Source organism: Taudactylus pleione, unplaced genomic scaffold (genome assembly GCF_031769625.1).
Source record: "Taudactylus pleione unplaced genomic scaffold, aTauple2 ptg000250l, whole genome shotgun sequence".
Classification (NCBI taxonomy): Eukaryota; Metazoa; Chordata; class Amphibia; order Anura; family Myobatrachidae; genus Taudactylus; species Taudactylus pleione.
This window is the reverse complement of record NW_028284652.1, coordinates 1,228,583-1,250,382: the sequence shown is the minus strand read 5'-3', so window position 1 is coordinate 1,250,382 and position 21,800 is coordinate 1,228,583. Positions and strand designations below refer to the sequence as shown.

The 21,800-nt window shown below is 46.6% G+C and overlaps 1 protein-coding gene across 1 annotated transcript in view; it reads right to left on the bottom strand.

Moving 5' to 3' along the window:
* LOC148515315 (solute carrier family 22 member 6-B-like) overlaps positions 1-21,800 on the bottom strand; it is a 104,946-nt gene that overhangs the window by 3,260 nt on the left and 79,886 nt on the right. The window contains exon 8 of the mRNA XM_088480130.1: positions 15,474-15,582. Coding sequence (XP_088336256.1) covers positions 15,474-15,582 — 109 coding nt within the window. The remainder of the gene's footprint in view (positions 1-15,473; positions 15,583-21,800) is intronic.

The following is a 21,800-nucleotide window of genomic DNA, read 5'->3' as shown; positions in this document are numbered from 1 at the left end:
AGCATCTGCAAGATAGCCTGGAATTTACTAATTGGGATCTCTGTGTTGTGGAATCTATGGTAAATGGTCCTTACATATATATCTTCTAACTTGTATGGTCGTAAGGTACATTGTTGGTGGAGGGCGTGATGGTTATGAGAAGTTTTAAGGTATTTTCAATTCAGAAATTCTGATTGAATGGGGAACTTCGTTCTCTACTTAGGACAAGAGATAGGGCCTTTAGGTCTGGTGATAAGGTTGGGTACCGATATTGATGATGAGATGATCTAAGGAGGGGAATTAGGCAGGCAAAAGCAGCCTATGCAACAAAAATGGAGGAGAATTTCAGCTAATATGGTGAGTCCGGATGCATGTGGCAATGCTTGCAGAGGCTTACAGATTATAAAGTTAAATTGGATGATGCTGGGAATATAGATAATTCCTTGGTAGAGGATCTTAATGGGTTCTACCCTACCAGCTTTAAGTCAACTACTATAGTTCCTATTCCCAAGAGCGGAATTCCGATATGCCTAAACGATTATTTTCTAATAGCTTTGACATCATTAGTGATGAAATGTTTTGAGAGGCTAGTGTTGAACCATGTTAGGTTTTACTGCTTAGTGGGATTTGATCCCTGTCAGTTTGCCTTTAGGGTAAATCGTTCAACAGAGGATGCTACTGTAACTGTCTTGCACCAGGTGCAGTCTCACTTAGAAGGTGGAAACACTTATGCAAGAATTTTATTTGTCGATTTTAGTTTGGCATTCAATACTATTGTACCCAGTTCACTAATTGCTAAACTATTTGGGCTGGACTTGAATAGTTTTACTTGCAGGTAGCTGCTAAACTTTTTATCGGATAGGCCCCAGGTTGTTAAGCAGGGGAGAAATATCTCGAAGGAGACAGTGCTGAACGTAGACGTCCTGCGGGGATGTATTCTAAGCCCGGCACTGTATTTGTTGTTCACCCATGAATGCGAGTCAACTTCATAGTCTTTTCAAAATTTGTCAAGTTTGCAGATGATATTGCCATTGTTGGCTTAATAAGCAACGGGAATGAATCAATGAACACACATACAGAACTGAGGTTGCTAGAATGTTTGAGTGGAGTAAGGAGAATTGCTTATTCTTAAACACTCCGAAACCAAGGAAATGATTATTGATTTTAGGAAGTGGAATGGTTTGCCAATGGCTCCTGTCTGCCTGGATGGTTTTACCATTGAGACATAACTCAAATTTTTTTTTTTTTTTTTTTTTAGACACTTTGATTTTGTCTCTAAACTCTGCCTTCTTGGACAAGAAGGCACACCAATGCCTTCTTTTTTTTAAGACGTTTAAGATCAGCTTGTGTGAGTAGAGGGACGTTGTTACATTTTTATCCCAGTATTGTGGAAAAGCGTACTCACCTGCGGGATTGTCGTATGGTATGGGAACTGTACTGTGACAGAACGTAAGGTGCTAGATCGGGTGGTTAGGATGGCTGGTAGAATAATTGGCGTGGTGCTACAATGCACCCAGGAGATCTACGATAAGAGGCTCTTGAAGAAATCTAAATCTATCTTGGTAGATCCCAGCCATTCAAACCATGTGCTGTTGAGAGATTGTCATCAAATAGGCACTTTAGAGCTGTGCTTTCATGCATAAAACGGTTGCACTATAGCTTTTTCCCTAGTGCTGTGTGTTTTCGAAATGGTCTTAATAACCCTGATTGATGTATATTATGATGTTTTTTTAGTAAATTTAATTGTAATGTAACTGCTGCTTGCCTTATTATGTGGTATAGTGCAGCATGTTTTTTCGTTGACATCACTTGTGTTGTTAATTGCAATACAGTTTCATTCAGTCAAGACATCAGTTGACTAAGTGGAAGGGGGGCGGGGTGTATCAAACAGCCTACCATGCATTCCAATATAACCTCTGTTACCAATTTGTTCATTATCCACGCCAGAGTAATCCCTAGCCAATTTTAAATTATTATGCACATGAAAAGCCCAAAGGTAATTGGATGTATTGAATAAACATGCTAAAAGTCTATTTCCAACAAGCAGTCTTCTTCTTTATCCAGGTAATGCCTAAACCAGTGGTTCCCAAACTTTCTCAGTACACACAGAAGAATGGCCTTAAGAAGGCCTTTTCTGAAAAATAGATTCTAGGAATTGTGGGTTGAGCTACTGGGGGGTGGAGCTATAGAAACACAATTATATATACACACACAGATATATATATATATATACTGTGACAACTTGGCAAGAACCATGTCCAGTGGGCTGTTTATTCACTGCAGCTTAGCAGGCCACTGCACAGCAAGTTTTGAGTCTGGTATTACAGCAGATCACAGATACCATACAAAATAAAACCATCACAGCAACAGGTTTACCACTCCGGCTCACAGCCGACATGCACAAGATCTGTGGACCTTCCAGGTCCTGACACCCTAATGCTAATCACCACCCTCAGCCTATCGCGTGGCCAGCTTGCCTGGCATCAGGAGCCCAGTGTCTACCCAGCTTAAGTTGCTCCCATCTCCTCTGCGTCTCCACTTGCTGCTGAGTGGGTGTAATTGTACAGCTATTGGGTGTTTTGAAGGGTGTGCTGTGGGTGTGTCATGGACGTGTACAGGGAATTGCGGACTATTCAGGGGTGAGTGTACACTGACAGGACTGGTGCAAGTGCACACTGATAATGATAATGGCTACTTTCACAAGTATACAGATGGAGGCAATGTACCAGTATAGATGCTGCCAACTATGAATGCAGGACAAGATAGACATGTATTTCAGTGCACGCAATGCTTCTTCCTTATACAGCCACACCGCCTTCATCCATGGCTAAAATGACTATGCAGCTGCTTCGTCTTTGGCGGTTTTGCCTGTTGGATTAAAAGGGGCAATAATATTAAATACTCCTGGTTTTGTATTTAATATTATTGCTCTTTGAAATACAGAGTCCCAAACTGCAGAAGTTGTGCTGACTTTGGTAATAAATTTAGCCCATTAAATTTCATTCCTTTTGCCTAAAGTAGCCATTGTAAGCAAAACATTTTAAATTAATCCTGTATATGTATTCTGAGTCACATTACATACATTGTAAATGTAAGAATTAAATAAAATGTGTGTAATATAGAAATCTTTTTGTTTTTTCAATTATTGATATATGACAGTTTCTCTTTGTAACCATTTATAGTATGTAAGTGATGTTTAAGCAGTGACAGTTTTACAGTGACAATGAACAGGTTAATAATCCTACATCCATATATTGCTAGGCAGGAAAATAAAATCTTTCTAAACCAAAGTTTTATAGCACTAATGTTATACAGGAATATTCCACAACAAGGCGAGTCAGACTTTCATTAGTAAAAGAGGCTGTTCTTTTTGTATCAACCAAAGACTGTACATTATTTAGCAGTACATCATCTACATGATCTCACTCAGGGTATCATTAGCAGACATTACTGTAGTTCAGAATGATTTATAGTTCAAATGGTGCATTTTCATTGTCCTCATTGTAACTTTTCCGTGGTATGAAGTTAAACGGGAAACCAGGTTAATATATACATCAATGTTTTCTCTCTACATTGTCACTACCAAGACGTTACAGGTTATTTTGTTTTGGGAGATGTTCACGGAAACTGTAAAGAAGGTAACGATGGCTGGTATTCACATGCACTAATCCCCACATGCAAATACTTTAATCTCATAGCTTCTCATATTGATTGCACTTCTAACTGAGAATAACAAATTTCCCTATGGGATGACATGGAGCTAGACTTGGGAAAATCAATTAAACCAGTGGGATGGACAGAGTGGACCTCAGGTGTTGGGTGTGGACTGTGGTCTCCTCACAGATTAGTCTCCAGATCTGTTAGGGTGCTGCACATTTTGAAGAAGAATGTAGAATGGGATTTTTGTTTTCCAATCTAGAAATCAATCTGATATGTTGTTCTTAAGCAGACAATTGTAAATAACAAGTCCCCTGTTCATTGTTACCCCTACATTCCAGTGCTGCTTGTTAAAATGTAAAGAATTGCCCCTTCACTATAGGCAGTTGGATGCCATCCCTACTCTGTAACATGTGTCCTAGTAGGATCTAATACATGTAAAAAAACGGGGACTATAAGGACTTGAGGCTCATACACATGGGACGATGTGCTGTATGAACGATATTGGTGAAAGATTCCCTTGAACATTCTGTTATGCAGGACAAATGATATTGGCTGTACACACTGGAAAGCTCCGTACACACAGAGCGATCTGACAACGATAATGATATCGCTGTCTGATCGCCCTGCGCCCTCTTGGTGGGCTGGATGATCGATACTGTATACTGTAGAGTGTGCAAAATATTAGCTTCCGTTAGATTTGGAAAGCAAGTCTGCCACTTAGTGATACCTGTGGAGAATGTTCCCGTAAAGTAAGGAATTCTTAGTATGGTAAGTATATTTAACCCCCTCTCTTCCCCCCTAACCCTCCCTTGGGGGTGCCTTACCCTAAGACTCTAGGGGTGGTGCATAGCCCTAATCCCCCCTCTCCGCACCCTAAACCTAACCCTCCCAGGGGGGGTGCCTAACCTCCCCCTGTGGTGCCTAACCCTAACTCTCCCTTCCCCTAGCCTAAACCTAACCCTCCGGGGGGGTGCCTATCCCTAAGTCCCCCCGGGGTGCCTAAACCTAACCCTCCCCACCGCGGCTAACGTCCGGCTGACCTACGTTCGGTGTGCCGGGTGTTGGGATATCAGCATGGGGTTAATGATAGGCATCGGTATTTAGATGCCTATCTTTAGTCCCATGCCGGGCTTTCATTGTCGGAATTCTGGTGGTCGGCATTTCGACCGCCGGCATCCTGATTACATTCCAACTAGTGTGTATGCGGCTTTAGGACCTGATTCAAACTGCTTATCACAGATTCCCAATGCTCGGGAATTTGTGCATATGCAGAATGGGTCTGCGATCATGCATGCAGTATGGCAGCAGACTGTCAGCAAAGAGCCATCAGATATATATATATATATACATATATATATATATATATATATATACACACACCACCAGGATGGAGGTAGGATATATATGTATATATATATATATATATTAGGGGTGTGCACCGGCCACTTTTCGTGTTTTGTGTTTTGGTTTTGGATCTGGATCTTTCTTCGTGTTTTGGATCTGGATTGGTTTTGCCAAAACCACCCTTCCGTGTTTTGGGTTCTGGGTTTTGTGTTTTGGATCTGTATTTTTTTTTAAAAAAGCATAAAAACAGCTAAAATCACAGAATTTGTAGGTTTTTCTGCTCCTATGCTATTATTAACCTCAATAACCTTAATTTCCACTCATTTCCAGTCTATTCTGAACACCTCACACCTCACAATAGTGTTTTTATGTCCAAAACGTTGCACCGAGGTAGCTGGATGACTATGCTAAGCGACACGAGTGGGCGGCACAAACACGTGACCCATCTAGGCGTGAAACTGCAGTGGCAGACAGGATGGCAGTTTGAAAAACTAGGCCCCAAACTGTACATAATGCAAAGAAAAAAAAGAGGTGCAAGATGGAATTGTCCTTGGGCCCTCCCACCCACCCTTATGTTGTATAAACAGGACATGCACACTTTAACAAACCAATCATTTCAGCGCCAGGGTCTGCCACACAACTGTGGCTGAAATGATTGGTTCGTTTGGGCCCCCACAAAACAAGCTGGCAATTAATGTGTCCCTGCACAAACTGGCTCTATGGAGGCAAGATGTCATCCTCATCCTCCTCATCCACCGATTCCTCACCCTCTTCAGTGTGTACATCCTCATCCTCACAAAGTATTAACTCGTCCCCACTTGAATCCACCACCACAGGTCCCTCTGTACCTTCTGGAGGCTGGTCTCCCTGGAAGAGCTGATAATTCATTTTGATGAACATCATCTTCTCCACATTCTGTGGAAGCAACCTCCTACGCCTTTCGCTGACAAGGTTCCCGGCTGCACTAAACACTCTTTCGGAGTACACACTGGAGGGGGGGCAACTCAGGTAAAATAGAGCCAGTTTGTACAGGGGCCTCCAAATTGCCTCTTTTTCCTGCCAGTACAGGTATGGACTGTCTGCCATGCCTACTTGGATGCTGTCACCGATGTAATCCTCCACCATTCTGTCAATGGTGACAGTATCATATGCAGTGACAGTAGACATGTCAGAAATTGTTGCCAGGTCCTTCAGTCCGGACCAGATGTCCAAACTTGGTCCTGCCTGCCCTGCATCACCACCAGCGGGTTGCTTAGGATACCTAAGTTTTTTCCTGGCAGCCCCAGTTGCAGGAGAAAATGAAGAAGGAGCCGTTGACGTGTCACGTTCCGCTTCAGCTGACAGTGTGTTCACCAGCAGGTCTTTGCACCTCTGCAGGCTTGTGTCGGCCGGAAAGAGAGACACCACATAGGCTTTAAACCTAGGATCGAGCACGGTGGCCAAAACGTAGTGGTCTGATTTCAACAGATTGACCACCCTGGAATCCTGGCAAAGCGAATGAAGGGCTTCATCCACAAGTCCCACATGCCGAGCGGAATCGCTCCGTCTTAGCTCCTCCTTCACTTTCTCCAGCTGCTTCTGCAAAAGCCTGATGAGGGGAATGACCTGACTCAAGCTGGCAGTGTCTGAACTGACTTCACGTGTGGCAAGTTCGAAGGGCTGGAGAACCTTGCACAACACGGAAATCATTCTCCACTGCGCTTGAGTCAGGTGCATACCCCCTCCTTTGCCTATGTCATAGGTGGATGTATAGGCTTGTATGGCCTTTTGCTGCTCCTCCATCCTCTGAAGCATATAGAGGGTTGAGTTCCACCGCGTCACAACCTCTTGCTTCAGGTGATGGCGGGGCAGGTTCAAGAGTGTTTGCTGGCGCTCCAGTCTTCGGCACGCAGTCGCTGAATGGCGAAAGTGGCCAGAAATTTTTCGGGCCACCCAAAGCGTCTCCTGCACGCCCCTGTCGCTTTTCAGAAAATTCTGCACCACCAAGTTTATTGTGTGAGCAAAACATGGGACGTGCTGGAATTTGCCCAGATGTAATGCCCGCACAATATTGGTGGCGTTGTCAGATATCACAAATCCCCAGGAGAGTCTAAGTGGGGTAAGCCACTGGGCGATGATTTCCCTCAGTTTCTCTAAGAGGTTGTCGGCGGTGTGCCTCTTACTGAAACCGGTGATACACAGCGTAGCCTGCCTTGTAACGAGCTGGCATTTCTGAGATGCTGCTACTGGTGACGCTGCTGCTGTTGCTGCGTAAGGTGATACATCTACCCAGTGGGCTGTCACAGTCATATAGTCCTTAGTCTGCCCTGTTCCACTTGTCCACATGTCCGTGGTTAAGTGGACATTGTGTACAACGGCATTTTTCAGGACACTGAGGACACTTTTTCTGACGTTTCTGTACAGTCTCGGTATCGCCTGCCTAGTGAAGTGGAATCTAGACGGGATTTGGAACCGGGGACACACTACCTCCATCAATTGTCTAAATCCCACTGCACTAATGGCGGATACCGGACGCACGTCTAACACCAACATAGCAGTCAAGGCCTCAGTTATACGTTTTGCTTCAGGATGACTGCTGTCGTACTTCATCCTCCTCGCTAAGGACTGTTGGAGGGTCAATTGTTTAGTAAAAGTAGTGGTGTTCCTACTTCCTCTCTGGGATGATGAACGACTCCCAGCAGCAGCAACAGCAGCAGCGGCAGCAGTAGGCGTAGCAATGCAGGATCCTCCGGAGGAATCCCGGATAGGAGAGTCAGTCATGCCAGTGACATGGCCTGCAGGACTACTTCCGATCCTAACTAAGGAGGAAATTGACGAGGAGGGAGTTGACGGTGTGGTTTGCAGGCGCTTGGATACAACAGGACAACGGGATTTAGGTGTCCCTGGACTGCTTACGGTCTTAGCCAAAGTTTCTGAACTTGACAGTAACTTTTTATGAACGCGCTGCAGGTGCCGTATAAGGGAGGATGTTCCTAGGTGGTTGACGTCCCTACCCCTACTTATTTCACCTTTACATATGGTACATATGGCAAGACAGTTGTTGTCCGGATTTGGATAGAAATATTGCCAGACCAAAGAGGTGGAATGTTTGGTCTTCTGCCCAGGCATGACCGTGATGGGCTTTTTCATCCCACGGACAACAACTGTCTCCCCCGGAGCCTGATTTAAACAAACCACATCACCATCAGAATCCTCCTCGCCAACTTCCTCCTCAGCGCCAGCTACACCAGTATCCTCATCCTGTTGTACTTCAACAGTGACATCTTCAATTTGCATATCAGCAAGTGGACTGTGGGTGCTCCTTTCAGCACTTGCAGGGGGCGTGCAAATGGTGGAAAGAGCCACCTCTTCCCGTCCAGTGCTGGGAAGGTCAGGCATCGCAACCACCACCACACTTGGACTCTCCTTGGGGATTTGTGATATCTTCTTAGAAAGCACAGTTCTTCGCTGTGCTTTTGCCAGCTTAACTCTTTTGATTTTTTTAGTGGGAGGAGGGCTTCCATCGTCATGTGAAGCTGAACCACTAGTCATGAACATACTAGGGATCGACCTTAGCCGTTCCTTGCCACTCCGTGTCGTAAATGGCATATTGGCAAGTTTACGTTTCTCTTCAGCTGATTTAAATGTCTTTTTCAAGGTCATTTTCCTGAACTTTGCCATTTGGGATTGTATGTGCCCTCTACTATGACATTGGGCATCGGCCTTGGCAGACGACGTTGATGGCATGTTATCGTCTATGTCATGACTAGTGGCAGCAGCTTCAGCACTAGGAGGAAGTGGTTCTTGATCTTTCTCTATTTTATTTTTATCGGAGAAAGTTTGGTCCTCCATTTATGTTATATCGATTTGATATATACGTGCGACTAAACACAGAAAATAAATTTTTTTTGGGTTTGGACTGGAGTGTACTTTGTGGGTTACAGCACCCTTTAACGGTCAAGCCAGCCGGCCCTTTACTTATGACACAGGCGCACGCTTGGCACTACTTTGTTGATGCACGTGCGGCTACTGCGCACACAATTCACAAACACAGAAAATAATTTTTTTTTGGTTTGGACTGGAGTGTACTTTCGGGGGTTACAGCACCCTTTAACGGTCAAGCCAGCCGGCCCTTTACTTATGACACAGGCGCACGCTTGGCACTACTTTGTTGATGCACGTGCGGCTACTGCGCACACAATTCACAAACACAGAAAATAATTTTTTTTTTGGTTTGGACTGGAGTGTACTTTCGGGGGTTACAGCACCCTCAATGGTCAAGCCAGCCGGCCCTTTACTTATGACACAGGCGCACGCTTGGCACTACTTTGTTGATGCACGTGCGGCTACTGCGCACACAATTCACAAACACAGAAAATAATTTTTTTTTGGTTTGGACTGGAGTGTACTTTCGGGGGTTACAGCACCCTTTAACGGTCAAGCCAGCCGGCCCTTTACTTATGACACAGGCGCACGCTTGGCACTACTTTGTTGATGCACGTGCGGCTACTGCGCACACAATTCACAAACACAGAAAATAATTTTTTTTTTGGTTTGGACTGGAGTGTACTTTGGGGGTTACAGCACCCTTTAACGGTCAAGCCAGCCGGCCCTTTACTTATGACACAGGCGCACGCTTGGCACTACTTTGTTGATGCACGTGCGGCTACTGCGCACACAATTCACAAACACAGAAAATAATTTTTTTTTTGGTTTGGACTGGAGTGTACTTTCGGGGGTTACAGCACCCTTAACGGTCAAGCCAGCCGGCCCTTTACTTATGACACAGGCGCACGCTTGGCACTACTTTGTTGATGCACGTGCGGCTACTGCGCACACAATTCACAAACACAGAAAATAATTTTTTTTTGGTTTGGACTGGAGTGTACTTTCGGGGGTTACAGCACCCTTTAACGGTCAAGCCAGCCGGCCCTTTACTTATGACACAGGCGCACGCTTGGCACTACTTTGTTGATGCACGTGCGGCTACTGCGCACACAATTCACAAACACAGAAAATAATTTTTTTTTTGGTTTGGACTGGAGTGTACTTTGGGGGTTACAGCACCCTTTAACGGTCAAGCCAGCCGGCCCTTTACTTATGACACAGGCGCACGCTTGGCACTACTTTGTTGATGCACGTGCGGCTACTGCGCACACAATTCACAAACACAGAAAATAATTTTTTTTTTGGTTTGGACTGGAGTGTACTTTCGGGGGTTACAGCACCCTTAACGGTCAAGCCAGCCGGCCCTTTACTTATGACACAGGTGCACGCTTGGCACTACTTTGTTGATGCACGTGCGGCTACTGCGCACACAATTCACAAACACAGAAAATAATTTTTTTTTTGGTTTGGACTGGAGTGTACTTTCGGGGGTTACAGCACCCTTAACGGTCAAGCCAGCCGGCCCTTTACTTATGACACAGGCGCACGCTTGGCACTACTTTGTTGATGCACGTGCGGCTACTGCGCACACAATTCACAAACACAGAAAATAATTTTTTTTTGGTTTGGACTGGAGTGTACTTTCGGGGGTTACAGCACCCTTAACGGTCAAGCCAGCCGGCCCTTTACTTATGACACAGGCGCACGCTTGGCACTACTTTGTTGATGCACGTGCGGCTACTGCGCACACAATTCACAAACACAGAAAATAATTTTTTTTTTGGTTTGGACTGGAGTGTACTTTCGGGGGTTACAGCACCCTTAACGGTCAAGCCAGCCGGCCCTTTACTTATGACACAGGTGCACGCTTGGCACTACTTTGTTGATGCACGTGCGGCTACTGCGCACACAATTCACAAACACAGAAAATAATTTTTTTTTTGGTTTGGACTGGAGTGTACTTTCGGGGGTTACAGCACCCTTAACGGTCAAGCCAGTCGGCCCTTTACTTATGACACAGGCGCACGCTTGGCACTACTTTGTTGATGCACGTGCGGCTACTGCGCACACAATTCACAAACACAGAAAATTATTTTTTTTTTGGTTTGGACTGGAGTGTACTTTCGGGGGTTACAGCACCCTTAACGGTCAAGCCAGCCGGCCCTTTACTTATGACACAGGCGCACGCTTGGCACTACTTTGTTGATGCACGTGCGGCTACTGCGCACACAATTCACAAACACAGAAAATAATTTTTTTTTGGTTTGGACTGGAGTGTACTTTCGGGGGTTACAGCACCCTTTAACGGTCAAGCCAGCCGGCCCTTTACTTATGACACAGGCGCACGCTTGGCACTACTTTGTTGATGCACGTGCGGCTACTGCGCACACAATTCACAAACACAGAAAATAATTTTTTTTTGGTTTGGACTGGAGTGTACTTTCGGGGGTTACAGCACCCTTAACGGTCAAGCCAGCCGGCCCTTTACTTATGACACAGGTGCACGCTTGGCACTACTTTGTTGATGCACGTGCGGCTACTGCGCACACAATTCACAAACACAGAAAATAATTTTTTTTTTGGTTTGGACTGGAGTGTACTTTCGGGGGTTACAGCACCCTTAACGGTCAAGCCAGTCGGCCCTTTACTTATGACACAGGCGCACGCTTGGCACTACTTTGTTGATGCACGTGCGGCTACTGCGCACACAATTCACAAACACAGAAAATTATTTTTTTTTTGGTTTGGACTGGAGTGTACTTTCGGGGGTTACAGCACCCTTAACGGTCAAGCCAGCCGGCCCTTTACTTATGACACAGGCGCACGCTTGGCACTACTTTGTTGATGCACGTGCGGCTACTGCGCACACAATTCACAAACACAGAAAATAATTTTTTTTTGGTTTGGACTGGAGTGTACTTTCGGGGGTTACAGCACCCTTTAACGGTCAAGCCAGCCGGCCCTTTACTTATGACACAGGCGCACGCTTGGCACTACTTTGTTGATGCACGTGCGGCTACTGCGCACACAATTCACAAACACAGAAAATATATTATTTTTTTAGCACTTGGGGGGAGCACCCCTGATGGACAGAGCACCCCCTGGACAACACTACAGCACTCCTTTAGGACTGGGACACTGCACAGGACTTTGGAGTGGACACAGCCCCTATGGAGAACTGACTGCACAACACAGTCCAGCCAGCCCCTATGGACTTTGAAGTAGTGGACACAGCCCCTATTAACAACAGCAGCACAGCACAACACAGCCAGCCCCTATGGACTTTGAAGTAGTGGACAACAGCAGCACTACACTACACTACACTACACTACACTACACAGCCCTAACTCCCACCCTCCCTCTTCACTGTCCACAGCCGAGTGAGAAAATGGCGCCGACGCGGGTACCTTATATAGGATCCAAAACCCGCGAGACTCGGAAGGCGGGATGATGACGTTTTGCCTCGATTTCAGATCCGAGTCAGGCGGGAAAAGTCGAGCCTGACTTGGATCGGACTCGGATCGGGGGGGCTCGGGGGGGTTCGGATTTCAGAAATCCGAACCCGCTCACCCCTAATATATATACATACATATTAGGGATGTGCAGGCACGGATAGATTCGAGTGTGCACGCCGAGTTCGGATTTTTCCCTCCAAAAAATGTGACTCAGAAAGAGGCAAAACGTCATCTTGCATGGACAAACATCATCATTCCTGGACTTTTGTCCAGGAGGGCAGCGAAGGCTGAACCTTAATGGGGGGCACAGGGCAGGGAAAGCTGGCTGGAGTAGGGAGAGGCAGGGAAGGCTGAACTAGGTGGAGGGGCACAGGGCAGGGACTATATACTTACCAGGCTACTCTAGCTGGTCCGGAGAGAGAGGGGGCCAGGGTGGCAGCAGTGCAGAACTGCAGATATGCACCAGCAGTCCGCTAGCAACAGCACCATCAGCATTTCAAATGTAGCAGCGGCTGCGATCCAATCAAAGCTCGCGGAATGGCAGCCAATTGGGAGCGGTCACTCCTGATTGGCTGCTGGTCCGCGAGCTGTGATTAGCTTGCGGCCTGTGCCATATTTGAAGTGCTGTCTGCCGCGCTGTTTCTCCCTCGCTGCGGTGCAAATCTACAGTTCTGCACCGCTGCCACCAGGGCCCCTGCTCTCTCCGGGCCTGGGACTACGGGCCCGGCCGTCCCCACTGATGGCAGGGCGGCTCCAGGGATGCAGATAGGCTATATTTCATGGATAATATAGGTAATTTGTTTCTGTGGTTATTTATCTTTCAAGCCTCTATCAATTTTGTGCAGCAGCACTGAGCTTCTAAAGCTGTGTAAACACTTAAGGTACCCAGTGGTCGACTGGCTGTCCCACCAACCGAGCGGCCAGTTTGGTAAGTTCGATATGCCGGCCAGACATCACAACTGGATGAGCATTTACATTTGAACACCTTATTGTGATGTCAGTGTCGGTGGTTCCTGTGGCCAGTGTATGGGTGGGCAGTCGGTCACCCATGCACACCGGCAGATGTACAGATATATCGGCATGATATAATGACAACCGCTATGCTGCAGGACAATATATACTTTTTCGGATGTACAGATGACATATCGCATAGTGGGCCAGATTCAGTCCAGCTCGCTAGGCTGTGTTCGCACGCAGCCAGATGATTTTTTGCAATCTGCGCAAACTAGTCCATGCAATCAGGAAGCGTTCACTAGCTGCGCACAGACAGCTCACTAGCTAGAGAGTCTGTTTGTGGGTGGTGACAGGGATGGTCCAAGAATTAGTGGGCGTTTTAAGACAGGCTGGTGGGCGTCTGCATACACAGAGCGATTACACGCTAAGACATAGTGGGCGTGCTGATGCCTTGCCGTGCGATCACTTGCCTTTGCCAGATTTGCATACGCTGGGTGCGTGCGAACGCATCTAAAGAGCGGGTCTGATTCGAGCCCGGTGTACCCAGCATTAGTGAAGCAAAAGGCCAGGCTATACTGTGGGGGCGATTCAGACCCGGACTCTAGGCCGCGATTGCTCGCTTCCAAAAGGGGCCGGGTATGCAAATTCCGCAATCGCACTGTCTGGCGTAAGGACGCCCTCTATGTCTTAGAGAGTGACGGCAGGGTGAGCGCACGCCGGTGTAAAGACGCCCACTTTACCTTCTTAGCACACATCATCTCCAGGAAGTGTGTGATTAATCAGTAACATCGAGAGCTATCGGAGCTGCACGTAGTGCTTGAGGTAGACCCTACCCCGCTGCAAGCACTGCGATCACTGCAGGCTGAAATACAACCAAGTGACGTGTACAATGACTCTTCTTTGCTAATTATGCACACCCATAAAACGCCGCTTTCACACTCAGACACGTCCCCACTCCCCCGTTCACAAGCACCTTCCCCTGTTACCACCCACAAACGGCGCTGTCACTCAAAGTAGCATCCAGTCTGTGTACTGCAAGCGCACAAGAGTGCAGTGAGTGACTCGCGCATGCGCATATTGAGGCATACGCATGCGCAGACGAGTGACAATCGCCCATAGAGAGCGATTGCGGCTTAGCGTCCGGGTCTGAATCAGGCCTTGTGTTCTCTATTTTTCCACTTATTTCATCTACTTTCTGCTCTCTAACTAGGAAAATAATGTATACTTGCTGTACTCTTGTTCCCCATTGCTTTGTCTTAGTCATTACACAACTTAGGGCCTGATTCTGAGATGGATGCTAATGCGATCGCAACTGCGAAAATATGCTAATGTCTGCATGGATCACCCAAGCATAAAGGTGCCCATTACTGCCTTCTTACCTGCATACGACGACGCATACCTGCATAAATATCAGTAACATCACCGCACATCGGTGGCCATTTTGACCTGCCGCAGCCTTCGGGGGCTCTTTAGACATGCAGAGCTGCGTATGCACTCGCAGTGGCTAATTCATGCACGCCCATGTAACGGTGTTTAAACAGACAGACACGCCTGTTTTCCCTGACCGCCCCATGTCACCACCCCCAAAGGTTGACAACCTGTCACTCACTCTGCGGTGGATTCCTTTGTGATTGCAGTGCGGCTTATACACATGTGCGATGACAGACAATCGCTCGATTGCGCGCGTAATCACCTTTGTGTCCGTCTTGGAATCAGGCCCTTATCTAGTTACTGGGGCTTTAGTGGCAAAAGAAGCATGTTGGTGACTAGGAGATGAGATTAGATAAGGGACAGGAACGCTCTGCATCATGCACATGGTTCTATAAATAAAAAAATGATGAGACTCTTGAAATAAATACATCTCTGTCTCCTTACTTCCCTGTGTTATAGACTAGGTAAATAAGAGTTAAATGAACAGTACATTTGTATTCATATATGTTGAGCAGGAATATACACAATATATATACAAGTCACGGTAATAAATCCGCAATAATCTAGCAAGACGCCTGCACTGTGATGCATTAAACTATGCAAAATGTATTTATTAAAAGATGTTCTTTGCTGTTATTTTTAGCATACAAAGTGACTCTAGTCATTATTATATTGTTTGACAATAAAACAATGTAGTTTATGTAATCATGTTATCTTACAACATACTGTGTGGTTGTGGCAGCTGGAAATAAGCACTGTGAATATGAATCATGTAGAGATTACCGGAGCACAGTTGGGAAGAGTTCCGCAGTGTAAAGATAAGCACAGACAATGGAGGAACCAAGAAATCCTTTGGCCAGGACGGTAAAAGACAGCTGCAAAGGTATTAAGTCTGAAATATATAATGAATGCATATATAGTATAACTACACAGAAGGGGATCTTAATCTATAGATCAGGAAAAACATGGGTTATGCTGGTTGCATGTTCATCTACCAACCAATAAACTAAATTGTTTATCCAGTTTAAATATATTTTGTACAAGTCTCCAGCATCCTACTCATTTGGAAAATAGTTGTTAAAAGGATGTACATGTTTTAGTAACATGTAACAATGAGTTGCAAATCCCCATTTTTATTATCCCTGCTTTCAGGATTCAAAAACTCTCAATCCTGGGATTCCCAGCATTCCCGGGGTTGAATTGTAAACACACACACACACGCACGCTCGCACGCACGCACGCACACACACACACACACACACACACCCCCCATTGGTGCCCCCCCTCATTTTTCAAAGGGACATATGCACCCAAAAAAGGGCCATGGCTTCATGGGGAAGGGCCAGGGAAGAGATTGCCAGGAGATGCTGGGGATGAAAAAAGAGGAAGCTACAAGCAAGAATGCTAATAAGCAGAAATTTGGCAGGCCCAAACAGCGCCCCCTGACCTGTGGTGCCCTGTGCGATGGCACCGGGCACCACTACCCTAGCTACGGCCCTGCACACACACAAAAATACAGCCAGCAGCTCCTCCTACCACCCACCAACACATACACGTACAGCCAGCATCTCCTCCTACCACACACACACATACACAGACACACACAAAAATACAGCCAGCACCTCCTCCTACCACACACACACACACACACACACAAATACAGCCAGCAGCTCCTCCTACCACACACACGCACACACAAATACAGCCAGCAGCTCCTCCTACCACCCACCAACACATACACGTACAGACAGCATCTCCTCCTACCACACACACACATACACAGACACACACAAAAATACAGCCAGCACCTCCTCCTACCACACATACACAGACACACACAAAAATACAGCCAGCACCTCCTCCTACCACACACACACATGCACAGACACACACAAAAATACAGCCAGCACCTCCTCCTACCACACACACGCACACACACGCACATACAAATACAGCCAGCAGCTCCTCCTACCACCCACCAACATACACACGTACAGCCAGCATCTCCTCCTACCACACACACACAAATACAGCCAGCACCTCCTCCTACCACACACACGCACACACACACACAAATACAGCCAGCACCTCCTCCTACCACCCACCCACACACGTACAGCCAGCATCTCCTCCTACCACACACACAGTATAGCCAGCACCCCCTCCTACCCCACACACGCACACTCCTCATACCCAGACACACACACGTATAGCCAGCATCTCCTCCTACCACACACACACATACATAGATATGAGTATAGCCAGCACCTCCTCCTACCACACACACACGCACACTCCTCCTACCCTCACACACACACACACACTCCTCCTATCCCACACAAGCACACTCCTCCTACCCTCCTCACACACACACACACATGTATAGCCGGTAGGGGTGTGCACCGGCCACTTTTCGTGTTTTGTGTTTTGGTTTTGGATCTGGATCTTTCTTCGTGTTTTGGATCTGGATTGGTTTTGCCAAAACCACCCTTCCGTGTTTTGGGTTCTGGGTTTTGTGTTTTGGATCTGTATTTTTTTGAAAAAAAAACAGCTAAAATCACAGAATTTGTAGGTTTTTCTGCTCCTATGCTATTATTAACCTCAATAACCTTAATTTCCACTCATTTCCAGTCTATTCTGAACACCTCACAATAGTGTTTTATGTCCAAAAGGTTGCACCGAGGTAGCTGGATGACTATGCTAAGCGACACGAGTGGGCGGCACAAACACGTGACCCATCTAGGCGTGAAACTGCAGTGGCAGACAGGATGGCAGTTTGAAAAACTAGGCCCCAAACTGTACATAATGCAAAGAAAAAAAAGAGGTGCAAGATGGAATTGTCCTTGGGCCCTCCCACCCACCCTTATGTTGTATAAACAGGACATGTACACTTTAACAAACCAATCATTTCAGCGCCAGGGTCTGCCACACAACTGTGGCTGAAATGATTGGTTCGTTTGGGCCCCCACAAAACAAGCTGGCAATTAATCTGTCCCTGCACAAACTGGCTCTACGGAGGCAAGATGTCATCCTCATCCTCCTCATCCACCGATTCCTCACCCTCTTCAGTGTGTACATCCTCATCCTCACAGAGTATTAATTCGTCCCCGCTGGAATCCACAACCACAGGTCCCTCTGTACGTTCTGGAGGCTGGTCTCCCTGGAAGAGTTGATAATTCATTTTATGAACATCATCTTCTCCACATTTTGTGGAAGCAACCTCCTACGCCTTTCGCTGACAAGGTTCCCGGCTGCACTAAACACTCTTTCGGAGTACACACTGGAGGGGGGGCAACTCAGGTAAAATAGAGCCAGTTTGTACAGGGACCTCCAAATTGCTTCTTTTTCCTGCCAGTACAGGTACGGACTGTCTGACATGCCTACTTGGATGCTGTCACCGATGTAATCCTTTAACAGACAGACGCACGCTTGTTGCTGCTGCTTTGAGGATGCAAGTGCGGCTACAGCCCACACAATTCACAAAGACAAAAAAAAAAAAAAGAATATTTTTATTGTTTGTGGAGCGCACTTTGAGGGTTACACCACCCTTTAACAGACAGACGCACGCTTGTCGCTGCTGCTTTGAGGATGCAAGTGTGGCTACAGCCCACACAATTTACAAAGACAGAAAAAAGAAGAAGAATATTTTTATTGTTTGTGTAGCACACTTTGAGGGTGTCACCACCCTTTAACAGACAGACGCACGCTTGTCGCTGCTGCTTTAAGGATGCAGGGGCGGCTACAGCCCACACATTTCACAAAGACCGAAAAAAAAAAGAACAATATTTTAATTGTTTGTGTAGCACACTTTGAGGGTGTCACAACCCTTTAACAGACAGATGCACGCTTGTCGCTGCTGCTTTGAGGATGCAAGTGCGGCTACAGCCCACACAATTCACAAAGACAGAAAAAAGAAGAAGAATATTTTTATTGTTTGTGTAGCACACTTTGAGGGTTACACCACCCTTTAACAGACAGACGCACGCTTGTCGCTGCTGCTTTGAGGATGCAAGTGCGGCTACATCGCACACAAGTCACAAACACATTAAAAAAATAGTTTTTTATTTTGTGGAGCACTTTGAGAGTTACACCACCCTTTAACAGACAGACGCACGCTTGTCGCTGCTGCTTTGAGGATGCAAGTGCGGCTACAGCCCACACAATTCACAAAGACAGAAAAAAACGAACAATATTTTAATTGTTTGTGTAGCACACTTTGAGGGTGTCACCACCCTTTAACAGACAGACGCACGCTTGTCGCTGCTGCTTTGAGGATGCAGGTGCGGCTACAGCCCACACATTTCACAAAGACAGAAAAAAAAAGAACAATATTTTAATTGTTTGTGTAGCACACTTTGAGGGTGTCACCACCCTTTAACAGACAGACAGACGCACGCTTGTCGTTGCTGCTTTGAGGATGCAGGAGGAATCTAGACGGGATTTGGAACCGGGGACACACTACCTCCATCAATTGTCTAAATCCCACTGCACTAATGGCGGATACCGGACGCACGTCTAACACCAACATAGCAGTCAAGGCCTCATTTATACGTTTTGCTTCAGGATGACTGCTGTCGTACTTCATCCTCATCGCTAGGGACTGTTGGAGGGTCAATTGTTTAGTAAAAGTAGTGATGTTTCTACTTCCTCTCTGGGATGATGAACAACTCCCAGCAGCAGCAATAGCACTAGGAGGAAGTGGTTCTTGATCTTTCCCTATTTTATTTTTATCGGAGAAAGTTTGGTGTTCCATTTATGTTATATTGATATATACGTGCGGCTAAAGTGCACACAAACACAGAAAATATTTTTTTATTTTTGCTGGAGAGTAGTGCACTTTGTGGGTTACACCACCCTTTAAGAAATGAGCCAGCCGGCTCTTTACTTATGGGACACAGGCGCACGCTTGGCGCTGCTCCTTTGTTGATGCACGTGCAGCCACAGTGCACACAAGTCACAAACACAGAAAATATTTTTTTTTTTGGTTTGGAGTGTACTTTGGGGGTTACAGCACCCTTTAACGGTCAAGCCAGCCGGCCCTTTACTTATGACACAGGCGCACACTTGCCACTACTTTGTTGATGCACGTGCGGCTACTGCTCACACAATTCACAAACACAGAAAATATTTTTTTTTTTGGTTTGGCCTGGAGTGTACTTTGGGGGTTACAGCACCCTTTAACTATCAAGCCAGCCGGCCCTTTACTTATGACACAGGCGCACGCTTGGCACTACTTTGTTGATGCACGTGCAGCTACTGCGCACACAATTCACAAACACAGAAAATATTTTTTTTTTTGGTTTGGACTGGAGTGTACTTTGGGGGTTACAGCACCCTTTAACGGTCAAGCCAGCTGGCCCTTTACTTATGACACAGGCGCACGCTTGGCACTACTTTGTTGATGCACGGGCGGCTACTGCGCACACAATTCACAAACACAGAAAATAATTTTTTTTTTGGTTTGGACTGGAGTGTACTTTGGGGGTTACAGCACCCTTTAATGGTCAAGCCAGCTGGCCCTTTACTTATGACACAGGCGCACGCTTGGCACTACTTTGTTGATGCACGTGCGGCTACTGCGCACACAATTCACAAACACAGAAAATATATATTTTTTTGGTTTGGACTGGAGTGTACTTTGGGGGTTACAGCACCCTTTAACGGTCAAGCCAGCCGGCCCTTTACTTATGACACAGGCGCATGCTTGGCACTACTTTGTTGATGCACGTGCAGCTACTGCGCACACAATTCACAAACACAGAAAATAATTTTTTTTTTGGTTTGGAGGACTGGAGTGTACTTTGGGGGTTACAGCACCCTTTAACGGTCAAGCCAACCGGCCCTTTACTTATGACACAGGCGCACGCTTGGCACTACTTTGTTGATGCACGTGCGGCTACTGCGCACACAATTCACAAACACAGAAAATATTTTTTTTTTTGGTTTGGACTGGAGTGTACTTTGGGGGTTACAGCACCCTTTAATGGTCAAGCCAGCCGACCCTTTACTTATGACACAGGCGCACGCTTGGCACTACTTTGTTGATGCACGTGCGGCTACTGCGCACACAATTCACAAACAGAAAATAATATTTTTTTTGGTTTGGAGGACTGGAGTGTACTTTGGGGGTTACAGCACCCTTTAACGGTCAAGCCAGCCGGCCCTTTACTTATGACACAGGCGCACGCTTGGCACTACTTTGTTGATGCACGTGCGGCTACTGCGCACCCAATTCACAAACACAGAAAATATTTTTTTTTTTGGTTTGGACTGGAGTGTACTTTGGGGGTTACAGCACCCTTTAACGGTCAAGCCAGCCGGCCCTTTACTTATGACACAGGCGCACGCTTGGCACTACTTTGTTGATGCACGTGCGGCTACTGCGCACACAATTCACAAACACAGAAAATATATTACTTTTTTAGCACTTGGGGGGAGCACCCCTGATGGACAGAACACCCCCTGGACAACACTACAGCACCCCTTTAGGACTGGGACACTGCACAGGACTTTGGAGTGGACACAGCCCCTATGGAGAACTGACTGCACAACACAGTCCAGCCAGCCCCTATGGACTTTGAAGTAGTGGACACAGACCCTATTAACAACAGCAGCACAGCACAACACAGCCAGCCCCTATGGACTTTGAAGTAGTGGACAACAGCAGCACTACACTACACTACACAGCCCAGCCAGCCCTAACTCCCACCCTCCCTCTTCACTGTCCACAGCCGAGTGAGAAAATGGCGCCGACGCGGGTACCTTATATAGGATCCAAAACCCGCGAGACTCGGAAGGCGGGATGATGACGTTTTGCCTCGATTTCAGATCCGAGTCAGGCGGGAAAAGTCGAGCCTGACTCGGATCGGACTCGGATCGGGGGGGCTCGGGGGGGTTCGGATTTCAGAAATCCGAACCCGCTCACCCCTAATAGCCAGCATCTCCTCCTACCATACACACACATACAGAGACATGAGTATAGCCAGCACCTCCTACCACGCACACACACTCCTCCTACCCCCACACACGCACACACACTTCTCCTACCACACACATGCACACACACTCCTCCTACCCCACACACGCACACACACTCCTCCCACCACACAC